This window comes from Dryas octopetala, chromosome 2, assembly GCF_963921425.1.
Source record: "Dryas octopetala chromosome 2, drDryOcto1.1, whole genome shotgun sequence".
NCBI classification, from domain to species: domain Eukaryota; kingdom Viridiplantae; phylum Streptophyta; class Magnoliopsida; order Rosales; family Rosaceae; genus Dryas; species Dryas octopetala.
Window position 1 is genome coordinate 11,345,537 of NC_141367.1, and position 18,115 is coordinate 11,363,651.

The 18,115-nt window shown below is 35.4% G+C and overlaps 1 protein-coding gene and 1 pseudogene across 12 annotated transcripts; both read left to right on the forward strand.

Moving 5' to 3' along the window:
• The first annotated feature begins 858 nt into the window (after positions 1-858).
• Positions 859-18,115, forward strand: part of LOC147293082 (putative disease resistance protein RGA1) — a 33,214-nt pseudogene continuing 15,957 nt past the window's right edge.
• Positions 11,849-17,379, forward strand: LOC147293083 (cytochrome P450 87A3-like). Of its 12 annotated transcripts, none has more exons than XR_015120532.1 (10): positions 11,849-12,191; positions 12,477-12,540; positions 12,881-13,042; positions 13,161-13,304; positions 13,391-13,480; positions 13,591-13,669; positions 13,982-14,061; positions 14,176-14,230; positions 16,194-16,292; positions 16,953-17,379. XR_015120532.1 is itself a non-coding variant. In XM_086233186.1 (8 exons), the coding sequence occupies exons 4-7, from the start codon at positions 13,260-13,262 to the stop codon at positions 16,214-16,216; spliced, it is 237 nt and encodes a 78-aa protein (XP_086089312.1). In that variant the 5' UTR covers positions 11,849-12,191; positions 12,477-12,540; positions 12,881-13,042; positions 13,161-13,259; the 3' UTR covers positions 16,217-16,292; positions 16,953-17,379. The 12 variants fall into 12 exon arrangements, 6 of the variants coding, with proteins under 6 accessions (XP_086089312.1, XP_086089313.1, XP_086089310.1 ...); XR_015120533.1 differs by having other exon boundaries at positions 13,982-14,057; XR_015120531.1 differs by lacking the exon at positions 14,176-14,230.

An 18,115-nucleotide genomic window follows, 5' to 3' on the forward strand; every position in this document is an offset into this window, starting at 1 on the left:
TTCATCATCGGAGCGTGTTTGGCTGGTACCACACCGGTCCATCTCCTTTGATCTTGTTTCTCTTACATGAAGATCTCACGTCATCATCCAGCAAGACTTCAGATCAGCCAAGTCATCATTTCTAAGTTGTTGCATCTATCTTACGGAAATTTGCATCAACACTAAGAGTTTTTATATGTGTGCAATAAGAGGATGGCAGATGTATGAATTCACAATGCATATATGCTTTTACACCAAAGCCCAAGGAACCATGTGACAGTAATGTGGGGCCACCAATAATGGATTATTTTAACTTCGCTTTCTTTTTTTCATTTGACAGAAGCACAACTTGTAACCTTGCTTGCTTTGCTTATTTATGGACTTCAATGTTTGCAGAGACTGAGAGGAAAAGCAATTATATGATTAAAGTTGAGATATATAGTTGCGTCCCTTAATTATTATCTTGACACCAGAAAGACATACTTGTGCGTCTTCTATCTTGAACGATCCAATTTGTTTACTTGTGCACTATTCTGCTCGATCTTTAAGTATGGAAGGAAATATGTTAGAAATTGTGTTTACTTTTTCTGTGGAGGGAATACTGAAGAAGGTGGGTTCAGTTGCTGCTCAAGAACTCAGTCTTGCATGGGGATTCAAAGCAGAGTTAAGGAAACTCACTAAATCAGTATCCAGCATTCAAGGTTTCTTAGTTGATGTTGACCAAATCAACTATGAATTCTCTGCCGTAAAGTGGAGCTCCAAAACCATATCAAGAGAAAGGTACTCAACTTCTTCTCTCTCTCCAATCCCATTTTATTTCGTCAACAAATAGCACATAAAATTCAGAAAATCAACAAATCTTTTCATAAAACAATATGGATGTTAGAATCTCTCAACCCAACAAAATCCGGGATAAGAGTAACTCAGGAAGCATTGATCAAAACCCTCCAAGAAGAGTTGGCAGGGAAAAAATATCTTTTGATACTCGATGACGTTTGGAATGAAGACACTCATAAATGGAACACTTTGATCAATTGTTTGTCAGCTCTCAATTCTGCTAAGGGATGCACCATCATTGTCACCACCCGCAATGCAAAAGTTGCATCAATCACGGAAACGCTTCCTAGCAGTAAGTGTGATTTAAAATTTCTATCTGATGATCAATGTTGGTCCATTATAAAGGGTAGAGCATTTTCACATGGTAGTGCTCCAAAAGACGATTTAGAGAGAATTGGAAGAGAGATTGCTGAAAAATGTGGAGGTGTACCATTGGTGGCAAAGGTATGTATATACTATTATATTATAGATTTAAAGTTAATTTACACTGTTTTTTATTCTTATTTGTTATAATAAAGCTCCAATCCACAAGTTACTTGAATTTTTTCTCTTCTTCTTTTCTTTAATTTGTTCTTTGTTTTAAGCCATGCACGACTATATATAATTTTTTAATAGACACCTGTATAACTCTAATTAACAAAGTTCGTAGAATAAAAGAAAAGTTGGTCAAGGAGTTGTTCCTCATTTACTTTTTATGTTATATTTGATGAGGATTAGCCCCTACAACCCCCAACACCACTTTTGAATGTAATACTAGAGTCTCGGCAAACGCATGCCAAGAGTCTTTCTATTAAAAAGAAATAAGAAGTTGGGTGTTTAGGCTTGTTTGACAGTGCTTTTAGAAGTTTTAAAAGTGCTTTCAAATAGTCAAAAGCACTTTTACTTATGTTTGAAAAAAAAAATCGCCTTTGAATTATAAAAGCACTTGGAAGCGCTTCTTGAGGAAGCGCCACTTCCAAGTACATTCTTAACAAGCACTTGGATTTTTTTCAAAAAAATTTATGTATTTCTAACAAAAGTGCTTTAGCAAAAGCGCTACTGAGTAAAAGCGCTTCCTGCAGAAGCACTCCCAAACAAGCTAGCCATTCTAAAACTCTCCCAAAATTCTTTGCCATCTCAAAACTTTTCCAAAACTCCCTAAATATCACAAAACTCTCTCAACACGCCATGTCATCCTATAACTCTCCCAAAATCATACCCCACAATTGCAATAAAAAAATAATCACAGTAAAATACAATTAATAAAAAATAATTACAATAAAAAACAATTGCAATATATAAACAGTTACAGTCAGTTGTGAAATTACAATTAGTTTCAATTTTAGTGAAACTGATTCAATTCAATTTCAGTGAAACTAAATCGATTAAATTTTGATTCCCTTAATTCAGCTTCTGTGAATCGATCACTGAAACTAAATCAACCACGTTAAGCTAGCTGCCGGATTTGCCGAAAAACAGCAGAGCAATTCACTACTATAAAGTATCGATCCTCCATCTACAGTGATAGGATGGTCAAGGTGACTACACTGTAAAGCTTGGCTCAATGAGAGGAATCAACCCATGGTAGTATCACAACACCACATGAAAAATCTAATCGTCATCGTGAACCCATCAGCTTCTCTCCTTCTAATCGCCTTCTACGGTGGTCAACTAGAGCATCGGAGTACACCTTTGTGACATCCCTGGTGGTCTGATGTCTCGCTGCTCTGAAAAAGATGGATCTTCAAAGAAGACCATCGGATCTATCAAGCCTCGATCCACAACTTTGACTGGGCTTTTGGGAAATCATGTATATAGGAAGGAAGAAGGGAATGAAGCGAGTCGATTATTGTTGGTCTCGTCGGCATCGGCCATTGGACGATCGAGGATTGGCGAAAATGGAGGGATGAGTGAGAGAGTGTGAGAGAGAGAGAGAGAGAGAGAGAGAGAGAGAGAGAGAGAGAGAGAGAGAGAGAGAGAGAGAGAGAGAGTGAGTGAGTGAGTGAGTGAGTGAGTGAGTGGGCAAAATGGAAATTAAAATAATTAAAAAAGCCAGAATTGGGTCTATGTATGTTCACTAGGGGGTTTTGGGAAATATTCAAGTGTAAATAGGGGATTAGGAATTAAGTATTATTTGGAGGGGGTTTTGAATTAACCTAGTTCCAAAATGGGGGTGATCGATTTTTTTTTTTTTTTGTTTGAAAAAATGGGGGTTATTTGAATTCAAAATTTTGTTTATAGAAAATAAAAGATAAAGGTGGAAAGAGAGAGAGAGAGAGAGAGAGAGAGAGAGAGAGAGAGAGAGAGAGAGAGAGAGAGAGAGAGAGAGAGAAGTCTCTAATTAGTTGGCGGACGATAACTGTAGTTAGTGGGTTTTTTTAATTTTTTAATTTTTAGTTTTATTTAGATGACTTTTACCAATTTAAATTTTTTAAATAAACTTTTTTTAATGGTTTTATTTAGAGGTCCATTAATTTTAACTATTAAACTTCAATAACTTTTTAGTTTAGGTACCAAAATTAAATAGCATTTTAGATTAGGTACTAGTTGAAAAGTCAAACAAATTAATAAAGTAAAAGATATTAGAATTTACAAATATTACATCACATGCCACTACAATAAAAAAATATTACATTAATTTATACTATATTGTATTAAAAAAAAATCAATTCAGTCACAACTTAATTGTGATTGTCTTGGTAAATTGAAAGAGACAACTCACACCACTATACTATATACACTACAAGGAAAAACACTTTAGGTGACGAACCTGTTTCGTTGCCCAAAGTAAAATTTCGTCGCCCAAACTTTTGGGCGACGAAACAGCTTCGTCGAGAATTTTGTCGCCCAAACCATGACGCCCAAAGTCTTGGGCAACGAATCTATTATTTCCTTCGCCCAAAGATACATGGGGAGACGAACCAAACTCGTCTTCTGAGTTAACTTTGGGTGACGAATCACATGGTCGTTGCCCAAAGTCGCTTTGGGCGACGGAATTGGTTGTCGCTTAAAGTGACTTTGGGCGACGGAAATAATATGTTTGTCGCCCAAAGTCACTTTAAGCGACGACCAATTCCGTCGCCCAAAGCGACTTTGGGTGACGAACTTATGCCTTTGTCAGGTTATGCGACTTTGGGTGACGAAAATATTGGTCTCCCAAATATTTTCTTAATTATTATTTTTTCTAATTTTTTATATTTACTTTTTTTTTTTTTATCCAAAACCTATATAATAGAACACAAATTAACACAATTATAAGTTTTTTTATTTAATACATTTGTATTAACACAAATTAGCAAAATTATAATTTCATACAAAGTAGTAATAACCCTAATGGTCAATCTATTCTAAACCAGTAGCATCATCATCATTCATATCTGACGGAGGTTGATGAGAAGATGGTGGTGGGACAAACCCAGGTATCGCCTTGGTCAATGCAGCATACAATGCCTCATTCTCTGCTCTCTCAGCTCGTAAGTCCTCCTGCAACTTTTTCACTTGAGCGGACAACCTTGCGACGACTGCAGATGGTTGAGAAGAAGATGAAGACGAAGACGAGGATCGAACATCACGAATCCGCCCATATCCCATGCCGCGTATTTCCTTACCGGGCCTAACACCCAATGAGTCTATCATAATACGAAGTTCGACATCGAGATCGGGTACTGGAATCGACTCCAACGGAGTACCTAGAGGGTGCTGCTTGGCCAAGCTCTCCAAATATATTCTCGAGTTGGCCACCATCTTATCCTTTAAAATGTTATATATACAAGTAACCAATTAGAAAAATAAATATAAAAAGTTGTGAAAAAAATTAAAATATAAAAAAGTAACATGTTTTGCCTTGGCCGCATCACAATCGGAATGAACATAGATATCCCCGAAAGTGTCTATCTCCGGGAATTGCGACCCACGCTGAAAAAGAAAATAATTTTGTCAAAGACCCAAACAATATTAAAGAATATATATGTATTAAATTAAATAATGACGTACCCGACGTCGCGACTCCACCCGATATGAGATGGGCGTCGGACCACTATGATGGTTAAACAGCTTCCCTTTCCGGTTTCTGGCGTTGGCGACCGACTTCTTCTGTTAAATATTAAGCAAATGATAAATGTGTTAGTGTATGTATACAATAATAGAATAACAAAACAATCATCGATTTTTTAAAGTCTTAAAATGATAAAACGTACCAAAAACGACGGGCTCATGAAATGATCGCACAAAAAACGCTACTGGTCAAACCGCTCTACCAACTCCATAGGGGGGTTCGCCAATGCCTCAACTGCCGACGAAAATCCCTTGAAATGCACGTGTAGTTCGTGCTTCCACTGCCTGTAGGACTTGATGAGTAAATCTGTCATGTACGTGACGGTGATTGATCATCCATTTGAATGTCAAAGTTAACCTGAAAAAATATTAAATTGTTATCAATGATCAAATTTATCGTTTTGAATTAATTATTGAGCTATATAATCACTGAGATGGAGCGGATCACTTTGTGTTGAATCTCTGCCAGAAATTTTTTCCAAGTGGTTGCAACCATGGCGCACTCGACACGGATAATAGCCCCCACATCGTGCGAGAACAAACTGTCAACGTTAGGATCTAACGGTCGTCGGCCATTTTGCACACACATGATTGGAATTCGCGCCCCAGTACTGTGCACGATCCGAGAGGACTTCAACCCACTAGATGGTCCCCTCGTCGCAGTGGATGACATCGCAGTAGATGAAGCAGAAGCGGAAGTGGTGACCTGACTAGAGCGGTGAGATCGACAGGCCCTTCGTGGCATAGAGGGGCTTCCAGTACTCGAGGATGGCTGAACTACATCATCGGAAGCTGACTCCATCTCCTTCCACCTTATAACTAAATTATATTTCTCAAACTAATTAATCTATATTTTGTAATTAAACTAAATTTTATATTTTATATTTAAAAACTAACAAACTAACTAATCTACATACAAACTACCTAATAAATTTTATAATTAAAAAACATATAAAACTAACTAATTTTATATGAAAACTAATTTGTTATCTAGCATAAGAAAATATCAGCAAACTAATATCCCTAAGAACTATGATGAGAATTAAACTAATTTATTCAATACTAATAAACAAATTTAAGAACAAAAAATTAAAAACACTAGCAAATACAGCAAACACCAGCCAAAGAACATTAAAAGAGCGATTGAGTCTTAAGTCTGACCTAAAAAATTTCCCTGGGTATTACTATTCCCCTGGCCACCTGCACTTGATCCCTCTAAAAAACAGCTAAAGCTAATGAGCAGAAAACACAGAAAACAGAAAAACCCCCAAATAAAAAAAATAAAAAATAAAACCCACCAAAAACCCATAATCGGTTGGGTTTACTGCAGTTGGGTTCCGGTGGGGTTGCTGGTCGAGGTGGGGGTTGCTAGTGGGGACAGGAAAGAGAATCGAGGGAGGCGGCAGGGAAAGGGGAATGAGAGAGAAAGAGGAAGCCGGGGAGGGTTTTGATGGGGGTGGGGATGGGTTTCGGGGAGAGAGTAAGAGGAGGGGGTTGGGATAGGTTCCAGGGAGAGAAAAAGAGGAGGGGTGGGGATAGAGATTAGTTTCAGGGAGAGATAAATAGGATGAGAGATCGGGAGAGAGAGTTTTGGGTGATCGGCGACGAGGGGAACCGAGAGATGCAGCGGCAAAGCGACGGCGGGGCTAGGGCTGGGCGGGGATCGGCGGGGATGGGGGTTTCTGTGGGCTGGGATGGGCGGGGCTGGGGCTGGGCGAGGAAAACAGAGAGATGAGAGAGATGAGAGAAAACAGAAAGGAAAAAAAAAAATAGAAAAGAAGAAGAAAAGAAACCAGTTTAAAAATCTCGAGACCCTTTTTCGCCGCCCAAAACGTTCTTGGGCGACGCACATATAATCTCATCGCCTCAAAACACCTTGGGCGATGAACTTCAAGTTCGTCGCCCAAACATTAAAATATGTGGCGGGCTTAACCCCGCCAAAATTTTCAGATTTGGGGCGACGAAGAAGGAATTTCGTCGCCCAAAAGAATCTTGGGCGACGACTTTCCCACTTTGTCGCCTAAAAGCTGTCCGAATAAATAATTTTAAATAACTAATTTTACATAATCAATTATGTTGTTAATTTTATATAATCAATTTATTAATTTTAATGATCCGAACCGTTCATTTATTAGTCCCTCACTAAAAGATCATCCCTACAAAAAATCGGTCAAATCGGAATTCATCTAGTCGTTCGATTATCATTATTAAAATCATGATCGTTCATAAGTTCGATCTCCGATACTTAACTTCTAAAACTTTGATTGAGCTAATTTTTTGCATAAATGATCTTTGAGTGGAAACTAATAAATGAACGGTTCGGATCGTTGAAAATACGATAAATATATGAGATTATATATATAAAGGGAAAAATTTACAAACAGGACACAGACTTTGATGGTTGTTTCATTTCAGGACATTAATTTTGATTTATATTAATGAAGGACACATACTTTCAGTTTGTGTCAATTAAGGACCATGTTTTTTTTTCAGTTTTTATCTTAACTTTGGTCTGACGTTGGACCCATCAAAACTTCACCAAATTCAGAAAAATTATAATGAATTTAAAGATATGCATCTCCTCTTTAGAACAATATAAAGATCACCTGAATCGGATCTATACAATTCCAGATAATTGGCTCCAAAGTAGGGTATCCGAAACTGTCCGATGTTCCAAATTTTTTCTCATAGGTCCGATTAGACAGCTTCGGGTACCCTACTTTTGGGCTAATTTTTTGGAGTTGTAGATGTCCGATTTGAGTGATCTTTATATGGTTGTAAAGAGGAGATGCATAGCTTGAAACAAAGTATAAGTTTGCTAAATTTAGTGGAGTTTTGATGGGTCCAATGTCGGACAAAAGTTGAGATAAAACAGGGTCCTTAATTGACACATAATAAAAGTATGTGTCCTCCATTAACACGAATAAAAATTAATGTCCTGAAATGAAACAACCATTAAAGTATGTGTCATGTTTGTAAATTTTTCCCATATATAAATGAACGGTTTATATATTTGAAGAATAAAATTTCATTAACTCTTTCATTGAAATCTTGTCATTTCAATAATTGTGAAGACCACAATGTGATTACAACGATCAAAGCCGTTCATCATCTATGTTCATACTCAAAGATCATCCGTGCAAAAAATCAGTCCAATTGGAGTTCATCTACCCGTTTGATTATTATTATACGAACCACGATCGTTCATACACCCAAAACGCCAAACCTAACTTCTACATCCCCATTGAGATAATTTTTTGCATGGATGATCTTTGAGTGGGGCACTAAGAAATGATCAGTTCGGATGAAAAACGATCGCATCTTATACGATTACATACATAAAATTGTACACAAAAAAGGCAATGAGACTTTGGGCGACGAACTGCACAATTCGTCGCCTAAAATCACTTTAGGCGACGCATACTAATATTCCTCGCCTCAAGTTACTTAGGGCGACGAACCATTTCCTCGCTCAAAGTTACTTTAGGCGAGGAATGTTACATTTTGTCGCCCATAGTTATCTTAGGCGACGAACATCTTCGTCGCCCAAAGTCTTTTTGAGTGACGAAATTTTATATTCCTCCCCTAAAGTAACTTTGAGCGAGGAAATGGTTCGTCACCCAAACCTTAACTAGTAGGCAATTATCGTTCATGCGTTCGAACTTCGATACTTAACTTTTACATCTCTAATTAAGCTAATTTTTTGCATAGATGATCTTTGAGTGGGAAACTAATAAATGAACGGTTCGGATCATTGAAAACACGATCGATATATGAGATTCTATATATAAAAGAACGGTTTATACATTTGAAGAATAAAATTCTATTAACTCTTTCATTGAAACCTTGTCGTTTCAATAATTATGAAGAGCACAACGAGATTACAACGATCAGAGCCATTCATCATCTATGTTGATACTCAAAGATCATCCCTGCAAAAAATCGGTCAAATCAGAGTTCATATACCCGTTCAATTATTATTATAAGAATCACGATCGTTCATACACCCTAAACGCCAAACCTAACTTCTACATCTCCGATTGAGATAATTTTTTGCATAGATGATCTTTGAGTGGGGCACTAAGAAATGATCGGTTCGGATCGTTAAAAACACAATAGAAAAGTGAGCTTCTACATACAAATACACTTGAAGAGTATAATTCTATTAGCTTTTTCGTTGAAACTTTGTCGATTCAACAATTGTGAAGACTACAATGTGATTTCAACAATCGGAGCCGCTCATTTTATTCATTTATACTAAAAGATCATCCCTCCAAAAAATCGGCCAAATCAGAATTCATCTACTCGATCGATTAGTATTAGAAAATTCACGATCGTTCATAAATTCGAGCACCGTTACGTAACTTTTACATCTCCGATTGAGCTAATTTTTTGCAATGATGATCATTGAGTTAGAAATTAAAAATTGAACGGTTTGAATCAATGGAAACACGATCGCATTATATGAATAACCTACATAAAATTATACAAAAAAAAAAGGCAATGAGACTTTGAGCGAGGAATATGCATGTTGCTCACCCATACATTGGGCGACGAATACGTAAGTTCCTTGCCCAAAGTCATTTCGTCGCTCCAAGTCATTTTAGGCGAGGAATTTTGCTGTTCGTCGCCCAAAGTCACTTTGGGCGAGGAACTTACGTATTCGTCACCCAATGTATGGATCAATTACCGTTTTGGCGCGTGATTTGAGGCGACGAAATATTGTCGTCGCCCAAAGTACCTTTAGACGAGGAATATTATATTCGTCGCCCAAACCTTTATGGGATTAGGAGACAAATGTTCTGGTTCGTCACCCAAAGTTTCTTTGGGCGACAAATTTTAGTTCGTCTCCCAAAGTTTCGTCGCCCAAATGTATTTTTCTTGTAGTGATATTATTTTGAGTAAAAGTATTATTTTTACCTCTATTTATATTATATTGTAGTATAATTTCTCTAAAAAAGTTCAATTAAGTCACAACTTAACTGTGACTGTCTTACAACTTAAATGTGACTGTCGTTCAATCACAACTAAATTTGAAGTTTTGAGTGTCGTACAGTCACAACTAAATGTGAAGTTGAGACTACATTAGCAAATTTTCAAGATAATATAAAAGCCTCAAGGGCAATTTTGTCAAAACCTTGTAAATTTTAACTAATACTCATCATATATGGGCTAAAGGATAAAAATGTCAAATAAAAAAGGCTCAAATCAAAGGGGCCAACATATTTGTGACCTAATCTAAAAAACTACATTTAAATTTGGTAGTTCAATTAAAATATTATATGGTCTTCATGCTATACCGAAAAATTATTGGGATTTGATATTTAATCATAATTTTCTATTTATTTAGTAAAGGGATTAATGTTATTTTGCTCCCCAGACTATTACACATGTATCAGTTTGCTCCCCAGACTTCTAATTTGAAAAATTAAGGACCCTGACTTTTTCAATTTTGCCAATTAAGGTTATTCCGTCAATTTATACATTTTTCATCTAAAATGTCCAGATGATCAAGCAAAATTTAGCAAGAAATAAAAGAGGAAAAATGATGCATGAGGAAAAAATGATAAGATCTAATTGGAAGGGACCATTTTGCCCTCAAAGATTTGGATAAAAAATGTGTAAATTGACAAAAGAACCTCAATTGGCAAAATTGAAAAAGTCAGAGTCCTTAATTTTCCAAATTAAAAGTCTGGGGAGCAAACTGATACAAGTGTAATAGTCGGGGGAGCAAAATGGTATTAATCCCTTTAGTAAATGATATTTCAGTGTTTATACAAATATGATTGTAAAGTTACCATTTGATTCTATCATAGTAAATTTCAATCACTTGTCAATTTAATTAACTAGGGGCATTTTTCACCAATGAGGCCTATTTGCTATATATATATAGGGATTAATGTCATTTTGCTCCCCCGACTATAACACTTGTATCAGTTTGCTCCCCAGACTTCTAATTTGGAAAATTAAGGACTCTGACTTTTTCAATTTTGCCAATTGAGGTTTTTTTGTCACTTTACACATTTTTTATCCAAATCTTTGAGGGCAAAATGGTCCCTTCCAATTAGATCTTATCATTTTTTTCTCATGCATAATTTTTCCTCTTTTATTTGTTGCTAAATTTTGCTTGATAAATTGACGGAATATCCTAAATTGGCTAAATTGACAAAGTCAAGGTCCTTATTTTTCTAATTTAATAGTCTGGGGAGCAAACTGATACAAGTGTCATAGTCTGGGGAGCAAAATGGCATTAATCCCATATATATATATAGATTACTATAAAGGGAAAAGATTTGGAGCTAGCCTCAATGTTTGTGCTTCATTTGTGTCTCAATCTTATGTGGCAAAATTAATTGGTACACATCACTATTTAATTTGTTGAATCATACACTTTACAATATTAAATTAAAATTTATTTTATTGAATGATCATCTTACTTATCACAAATCCAATGGCTGTAATTCATAGTTTTATTAAGATTTTATAATATATTGAATCTTGATCTCTTAATCTTTTGTTTTGTTTTTCTTTTTCTTCTCATCTTCAGCACGTTTACTTTTGTCTGAGTTTTTCATCTACGATATTCAACGGTTGTCTCTTCCATCATCTCCAAAAGCAGTGATCTCAACCCACAAAAAATCAATCGATCGTCTTATAATTATAGAGAGAGAACTAGCTAGAGAAAAGAAGTAAATAACCACCACTACAATTATATAAATAGACAACAGTCAATAGACAACGATTCTTATTTTGTCCATTATCTTAATTTAACACACAACGAATTTTAAAAAACCGTTATATGAAAGTATCATATCCAATCCTATTTGGTTAGATAGATTTTTCTAATTATTAAAAACAATAGTTTTAGGAAAAACCGTTGTGTAGGATAAGTTATACAAAAATTAAAAATTTGCGAGTCTTTGTATTTGACAAGTGCACGCTAGCTTTAATGAAAAATTGATTGCGCCTTAAATATATTCTTTTGGGTCAAACCCTCTAACTTAACCCACTCATCAGACACAACACTACTCATCCCCCGTTCGAGAAGCACTGGGACTGAAGAAGCACTCAGCCGCCCCATCGAACACTCCATCTCCATCCTCAACCTTCACTCCAACCTCATTCGTACACTCATCGCTCAATCTTCACTCATCACTGGGACTGAAGAAGCACTGGTCGCTCAATCTTCAACACTTCTGCCATCATTGTTCCGCCATCGCTCAATTCCTAATCGCCCATCTTTGTCCGCCTAGCTCATTCCTTATCCCCCATTTCTGTGCCCTAATTTCAACACTAATCGACTAAAGAAGCACTCACGTTCATCATCTTCGCCTATCACTCAGGTAAATTTGGTTTAGGGTATGAAATTTATTAAATAAAATCAGATATATATCAATATGGGTATGAAAAATCAGATTTCAATTGGGTCTTTTCCTCTTTAAATAAAAGGCCCAAATTTGGGTTAGGGCATGCATTTCTGTTTTGTGGTTTGAAAAGCCCCAAATATTGGGGTTTTTTTTCTGTTCGATTTTGTGCTTTGTTTAGAATTTGATAACATGTCTAATTAATTGACTTTCAGGTGCTTTCTCCCTCATGTACTTTACTCTTTTGTTTTTCCTATGTGCTAGGGCTCTCACATGAAGTTCTCGGTTATTTCCTCTGTGCTAGGGATGCAGAAGAAGTAGCATAAAGGTAAGAAAATGAGAACGATAATCTCAGCCCATGTTTCTCAATCTCTCTCTCTGTCCCCCCCTTCTTTTCTGCTTCTTTCCATTCTCAGCCGCCATTGAAATGCTTAACCAACGAAGCTTAGAGAGAAGGTTTTCCTCGGTCTCTAATCTCTGAAGCTCATCACTTATTTGATTAGGCTGGGTTTTATTGTGTCTTTAGATTTTCCTTGACTTAGGATTTTGGGTTTATATGTGGGTATAAAATCATGATTAAGATTTCATTTTCATGATGTATAAAATCATAGTACTTGTGATTTTTAATTGGAGATGTGGGTATGTTTTTTTTTTTTTTTTTTTTGTAGTTGTTGATGTTTAGGGAGTGTTGGATGAGCAATTCTTGCAGCTGCAGCAATTCCAAGGTGAGAGCTCCTCGAACTTTGTTTCTGAAGTTGTCAACATATACTTCCATATATAGGTCTGAGAAGCTCTTAAGAAAGCAGTTAAGAAAAATAAGTGCTGGCTGGGTAAACTTTTTTCGTGTTCTGTTTTTTTATTAATATATTTTTTTTCCCTTCTGCAAATTGTTATATTAATTAACAAGTATTTCATTCATTTATTTATCATTTTTTGACTTTTGAGTAGTTTTAAGGATCCATCATCCTATGGGTAAAATTTAGAAACCAAGGGTCCTCAATGTGTGCTAGCCATGAGACTACTTCTATAGCCTTCACATAATTGGCTATGAAGTTCATTGCTGAAAATCCTAAAGTGCTAGAAGAATTAATGGTGTGCATCTTCTTCGGTTGCTTAATTTTTTCAACAACTTAATGCCTCTTTTCATTGAGAAAAAAATATTTTCAAATTAATTGCAGAAAAAGCACGAGGCAATTATTCGAAGCCATGATAATGAGGTCTCTGGAATTACATGGCAAGAATATAATGCCATGACTTTTATACATATGGTGAGTTGGATAAAGCTAAAATGCTCTAGGCCTCAATCATTTTGTGTGTTTGTAAGTGTTTTGGATTCATCTTTCTAATGGATTTGTTGCTTTCATTTTGAATTGCATAGGTTATTAATGAAACAAATAGGCTTGCTTATCTTGGGCCTGGACTTTTTAGAAAAGTTGTGAAAGATTCTGAGTTGAAAGGCAAGTTCTATATCATAGCATGAATCTTTGTCATTAAGTCATTGCATGTTGTTTTTAGTTCCTTTGACAATAATCTAAAGCTACAAATATGTTTGTACAAACTTAACAAAACTACATTTTTTAGGAATGAAATACTTTAGGATTCTGTATTGGCAGGACATTTCTTCACATCTACTAGCACTTTAGCACTTTAGTCACATTGGCTGGACATTTCTTTTCTCTTTTTTTTTTTTTGATAACTCTTGTTGCCTTTCGATGGTAATTGCTCTACCTTATATTCTTTCTTTTTTAAAAATGGTTTTAATTTGATAGTTTGAGAAAGCATTGAACAGATCAAAAGCAGAAAGTGGGAATGAAAGCTAGCTTGCAATTTATAGAGCTTGAAAGTGTTGGTAGCTCTCTGTCTCTCTCTCTCTTTCGCTCTCATTGATCAATCATTTGGTTGTGAATTGGTATATATGACTAACCTTATTGCATGAATTGGTTGATGAATTTGAATAATCAAGGATACAGATTGACATTATAGCATGACAGATGACAATCTAAGGATTAAAAAATAAGGTGTGAATAGGTGATAACCTAAGTCTTGTTTTTGGTAATTTCTTTTGAATTTTTTATTACTGGTTTATGGATTTTCTTTATGGTTCAAGTCCTGCTTTGTGAAGAGATTTGATAGAAAGAAGGTTGCAAACCTTTTTAGGGAAAAGTTTTTAAAAACTCTTGAAGTTTTATTTAAAGTTGAGTTTGTAGAACCCTTAGTTTTCCTCGACAAGCCTTATAACAGAACTTGATTTATGAACTAAACTTCTTCTGTTTTAAAAAGTCTCTTCAAACAGAATTTGCTTGTTCTTGTTTAGTAAATTTAATTTATTTGAAAAGTAAAAGAAAGGGCAGCCATACACTTTGGTTTTTCTGTATGATCTTCCACAACCCTCTAACTGGTGTGATACTTTGTAACCTTTAGGGAATCAAGCACGGAGGAGAATAGCTTTCCACTTCCAAAACTCAGGTAGGGGGAGTCAACCTACCAAATTCTTAAATTCCTTACATAAAACACAATTAATATGTGTCTGTGTATTGCATATCTGGTTTGGTTGCTACTATGTTTTATTTCAACCTACTCCTTGTATAAATGTATGGCTTCAAGTGTGTGTAATGTAAGTTACTGACTCACATTGAAATACTTAGGTTATTAAAGGGAATGTTGCAAATAAAAAGACAAATAAGAAATAAGCTATTTTAATTAAGTGAGTTAATAGTTCAGCATAAAATCAAAGGAAAGATTCATTTTCAACAGAATGTTAAGATTTGGATTTATGGTCAATAAGACAGATGAACTTGATTACAAAGAATGACTTTTGCTGCATAATGTACTTAATTGATCAAACCAGTAGGTCTGCAACTAGTCATGCTTTTAGTAATTTTGACTTTATTATATAATGTTATATGACCTACAATCTGAATTATTTGAAATGAATTTATATATTGATTTCTTATTCCTTGAATTCCTTTTTGCAATTTGCATTCTTAAAGTCTACCTGACTGTGCATGCTCTTCATGTTTGTAAATTTGTGATATGCGATGGTATTAAGAATCTCTTATTCATACTTAATTTGTACATTGTATAGTAACAAATAGAACTATGTCTTCAGTTAGTAACAGTATATGCATGCACTACCCTTCACTTATACCAATTTCTTTCATTAAGTGATCAAATAGATCTCCATTAAGTCATCAAATAGATCGATCAAACATTCATAATACACTCAAATGCATGAATAAATCAAATGGTATGGAAACCATGTTTTCAAAACCTCACAGAAATAATTAGGAACACAGTCCCTTTACAATATGATGTATTGCATTAATAAATTTAGAAATTTCAAGGTGTTTGCTCTGTGATTTAAGTTTATATGTAGAAACCAAGACCCTATTTCTTTGGCTTTTCACTCTATTCAACGTAGATAACCTTGCTCTAAAACACAAATAACAGATTGCCTAATGGTTTTTAATAATTATCTACCCCTAGATTTGAGTTGTGAAAATCGAGCTACACCCTGTGGTAAGGAAACCTAAGTTGAGTTGTGAAACCTGTAAAACCCCTTTGATGATGCATTTGAGTATGTTTGCATGTTTGGTATTGGCAAGAAAGTCTAAGGTTATGAGTTTTCATACAAAAATCTCATTTCACTTGGTTTTGGTGGTCTCTGACCCCGTTGCACTAGTTTTGAAAACTGTACTGTTTGGTGAGGTATTTTGATCTGAATTTTGGTGAACAGAAGCTAGACACCCTAATGGTTATTTCAAGACCAAAATCATCTTAATCTGACATCGGATGCATTTTTGGTGTAATTTCTAAGTTTGCCCTGAAAATCTGAAACCTGACAGCAATATTCCTCTCTTGCATGCCTATGTTTTTCACTTGCCCTTATATTCCCTGTGACTTTGCCCTTAAATATCAAATAACAGATTGCTAAATGAACTGTATATGTGCTCATTCTAATTAATGTTTATTTGTATTTAGGGCATTCCTCAACAACCAAGTGACAAGGAGTGTGGTTATTTTGTTATGCGCTTTATGAAGGAAATAATTGAAGATGAGGGCTTAGCTTTTGTGAATAAGGTATGAATTAGTCAGCCAACCTGACATTATGTTGGTCATGTTTTTGGTATGAGCAGTGATATGATAATTGTCTTTTACTTGGACATTTTGAACCCTTGGTACTCTTAGGAGCTATATAATATCATGTCAAAATGACTTATAAATTGTTTAGACCTTGCTGGGCATTTATAAATGGGTATTCGAATCTTGAGAAAGAAGTTAATGTATTGTTGCAATTTATAATGCTTTAATTTGTTTTGTGGCTGAAAGCTTGGAAATGTAGTAAAGGAATAAAATGAAACAAATTAGTTGGGGGAGTCTGTTTTGGGTGCAGATTAGGAATACTTGGTGGATTCTTTCAAAATTGTGGAAGTGGACAGGTTATATTGGCCACTGTTTGATGATCACTTGTGTTAATATATTGGAGCTTGATTCTGGATATAGGCCCCTATTTTATCTTGTGGATGCTAACTATATATATATATATATATATATATATATATATGCTTGCTACTGGATGTTGAAACCTGACAGGGGCATATTCTTCTCTTGCATGCCTATGTTTTTCAATACACCTACTTAGGGGCGCGCATGTTCTTTATTTTTTTCTTTCTGCTGGACTGTTTGCATTTTTGGTTGAATTTTATTTTTAATTAGTACTCCATCTTTGCCTTGTTTCAGTGGGAACGAAGGTAAGACAACACTTCTACCTAAGAAGATATCGATGAAGTCCGGGCTGAATGGGCAAACTTCGTGGGCCAGTTTATGTAGACATTTCTGGTTGGATTTTTGCATGACACCTTTTTGACATAGGCCATATGTTAGCTAGACTAGCTTTGGGTATATATGATATATTGATTACTTTGCTAGATTAGCTTGGGATGATTGATAGGCTAGTTGCTGGATAATATTTTGATATATATATATGGCAATTAGGTTGATTAATTAGATTGATGCCTAGTTTTTTGGAAAGGTATATATGGAGGGTTTTTGTTTATGGCATATATGGCTGGTTTTGTGAATGAAATTGGGTTAAGGGAGCAAGGTACATATATACAATTACTACCTTCAAATATCTTATATTATTTGGTACTTTAGAAATTTCAATCCTTTATTATTGTGAATTGGTATTTTGTAAATGTATAATTTATTAAGAATGTTAATTATGAAGGGAATCAATTTGGAACAATTAATGGTTGTACCAAAACAACCTATCCACTACAAGAAAAACATATTTGGGCGACAAATATATATTCGTTGCCCAAAGAAATTTAGGGCGACGAACAAGAACATTTGTCGCTCAATATCATAAAGGTTTGGGCAACGAACGAGGTTTGGGCGACGAATAACACGTTCCTCGCCCAAAGTTACTTTGGGCGACGAACTCATCTCGTCGCCTAAACATACGCGACAAACAATTAATTGAGAAATACATTGGGCGAGGAATATACATGTTCGTCGCCCAAAGTGTCTTTGGGCGAGGAAAACGTAAATTTGTCGCCCAAACATACTTTGGGTGACAAAATATTTCGTCGCCCAAAGACTCTTTGGGTGACGAAATTCTGTTCGTCGCCCAAACAGAGGAATTTGTTCATCGCCCAAAGGGTCATTCCTTTTTTTTTTTTTGGTACAATTATATGTATGTTAATCATACAATGCGATCGTGTTTCCAACGATCCGAACCGTTCAATTTTTAATTCTTCATTGAAAGATTAGCATTGCAAAAAATTAGGATTATTGGAGATGTAAAAGTTATGTAACGGTGCTCAAATGTATGAACGATCAAGAAATTGCTAATACTAGTCAATAGAGTAGATGAATTCCGATTTGGGCGATTTTTTGCA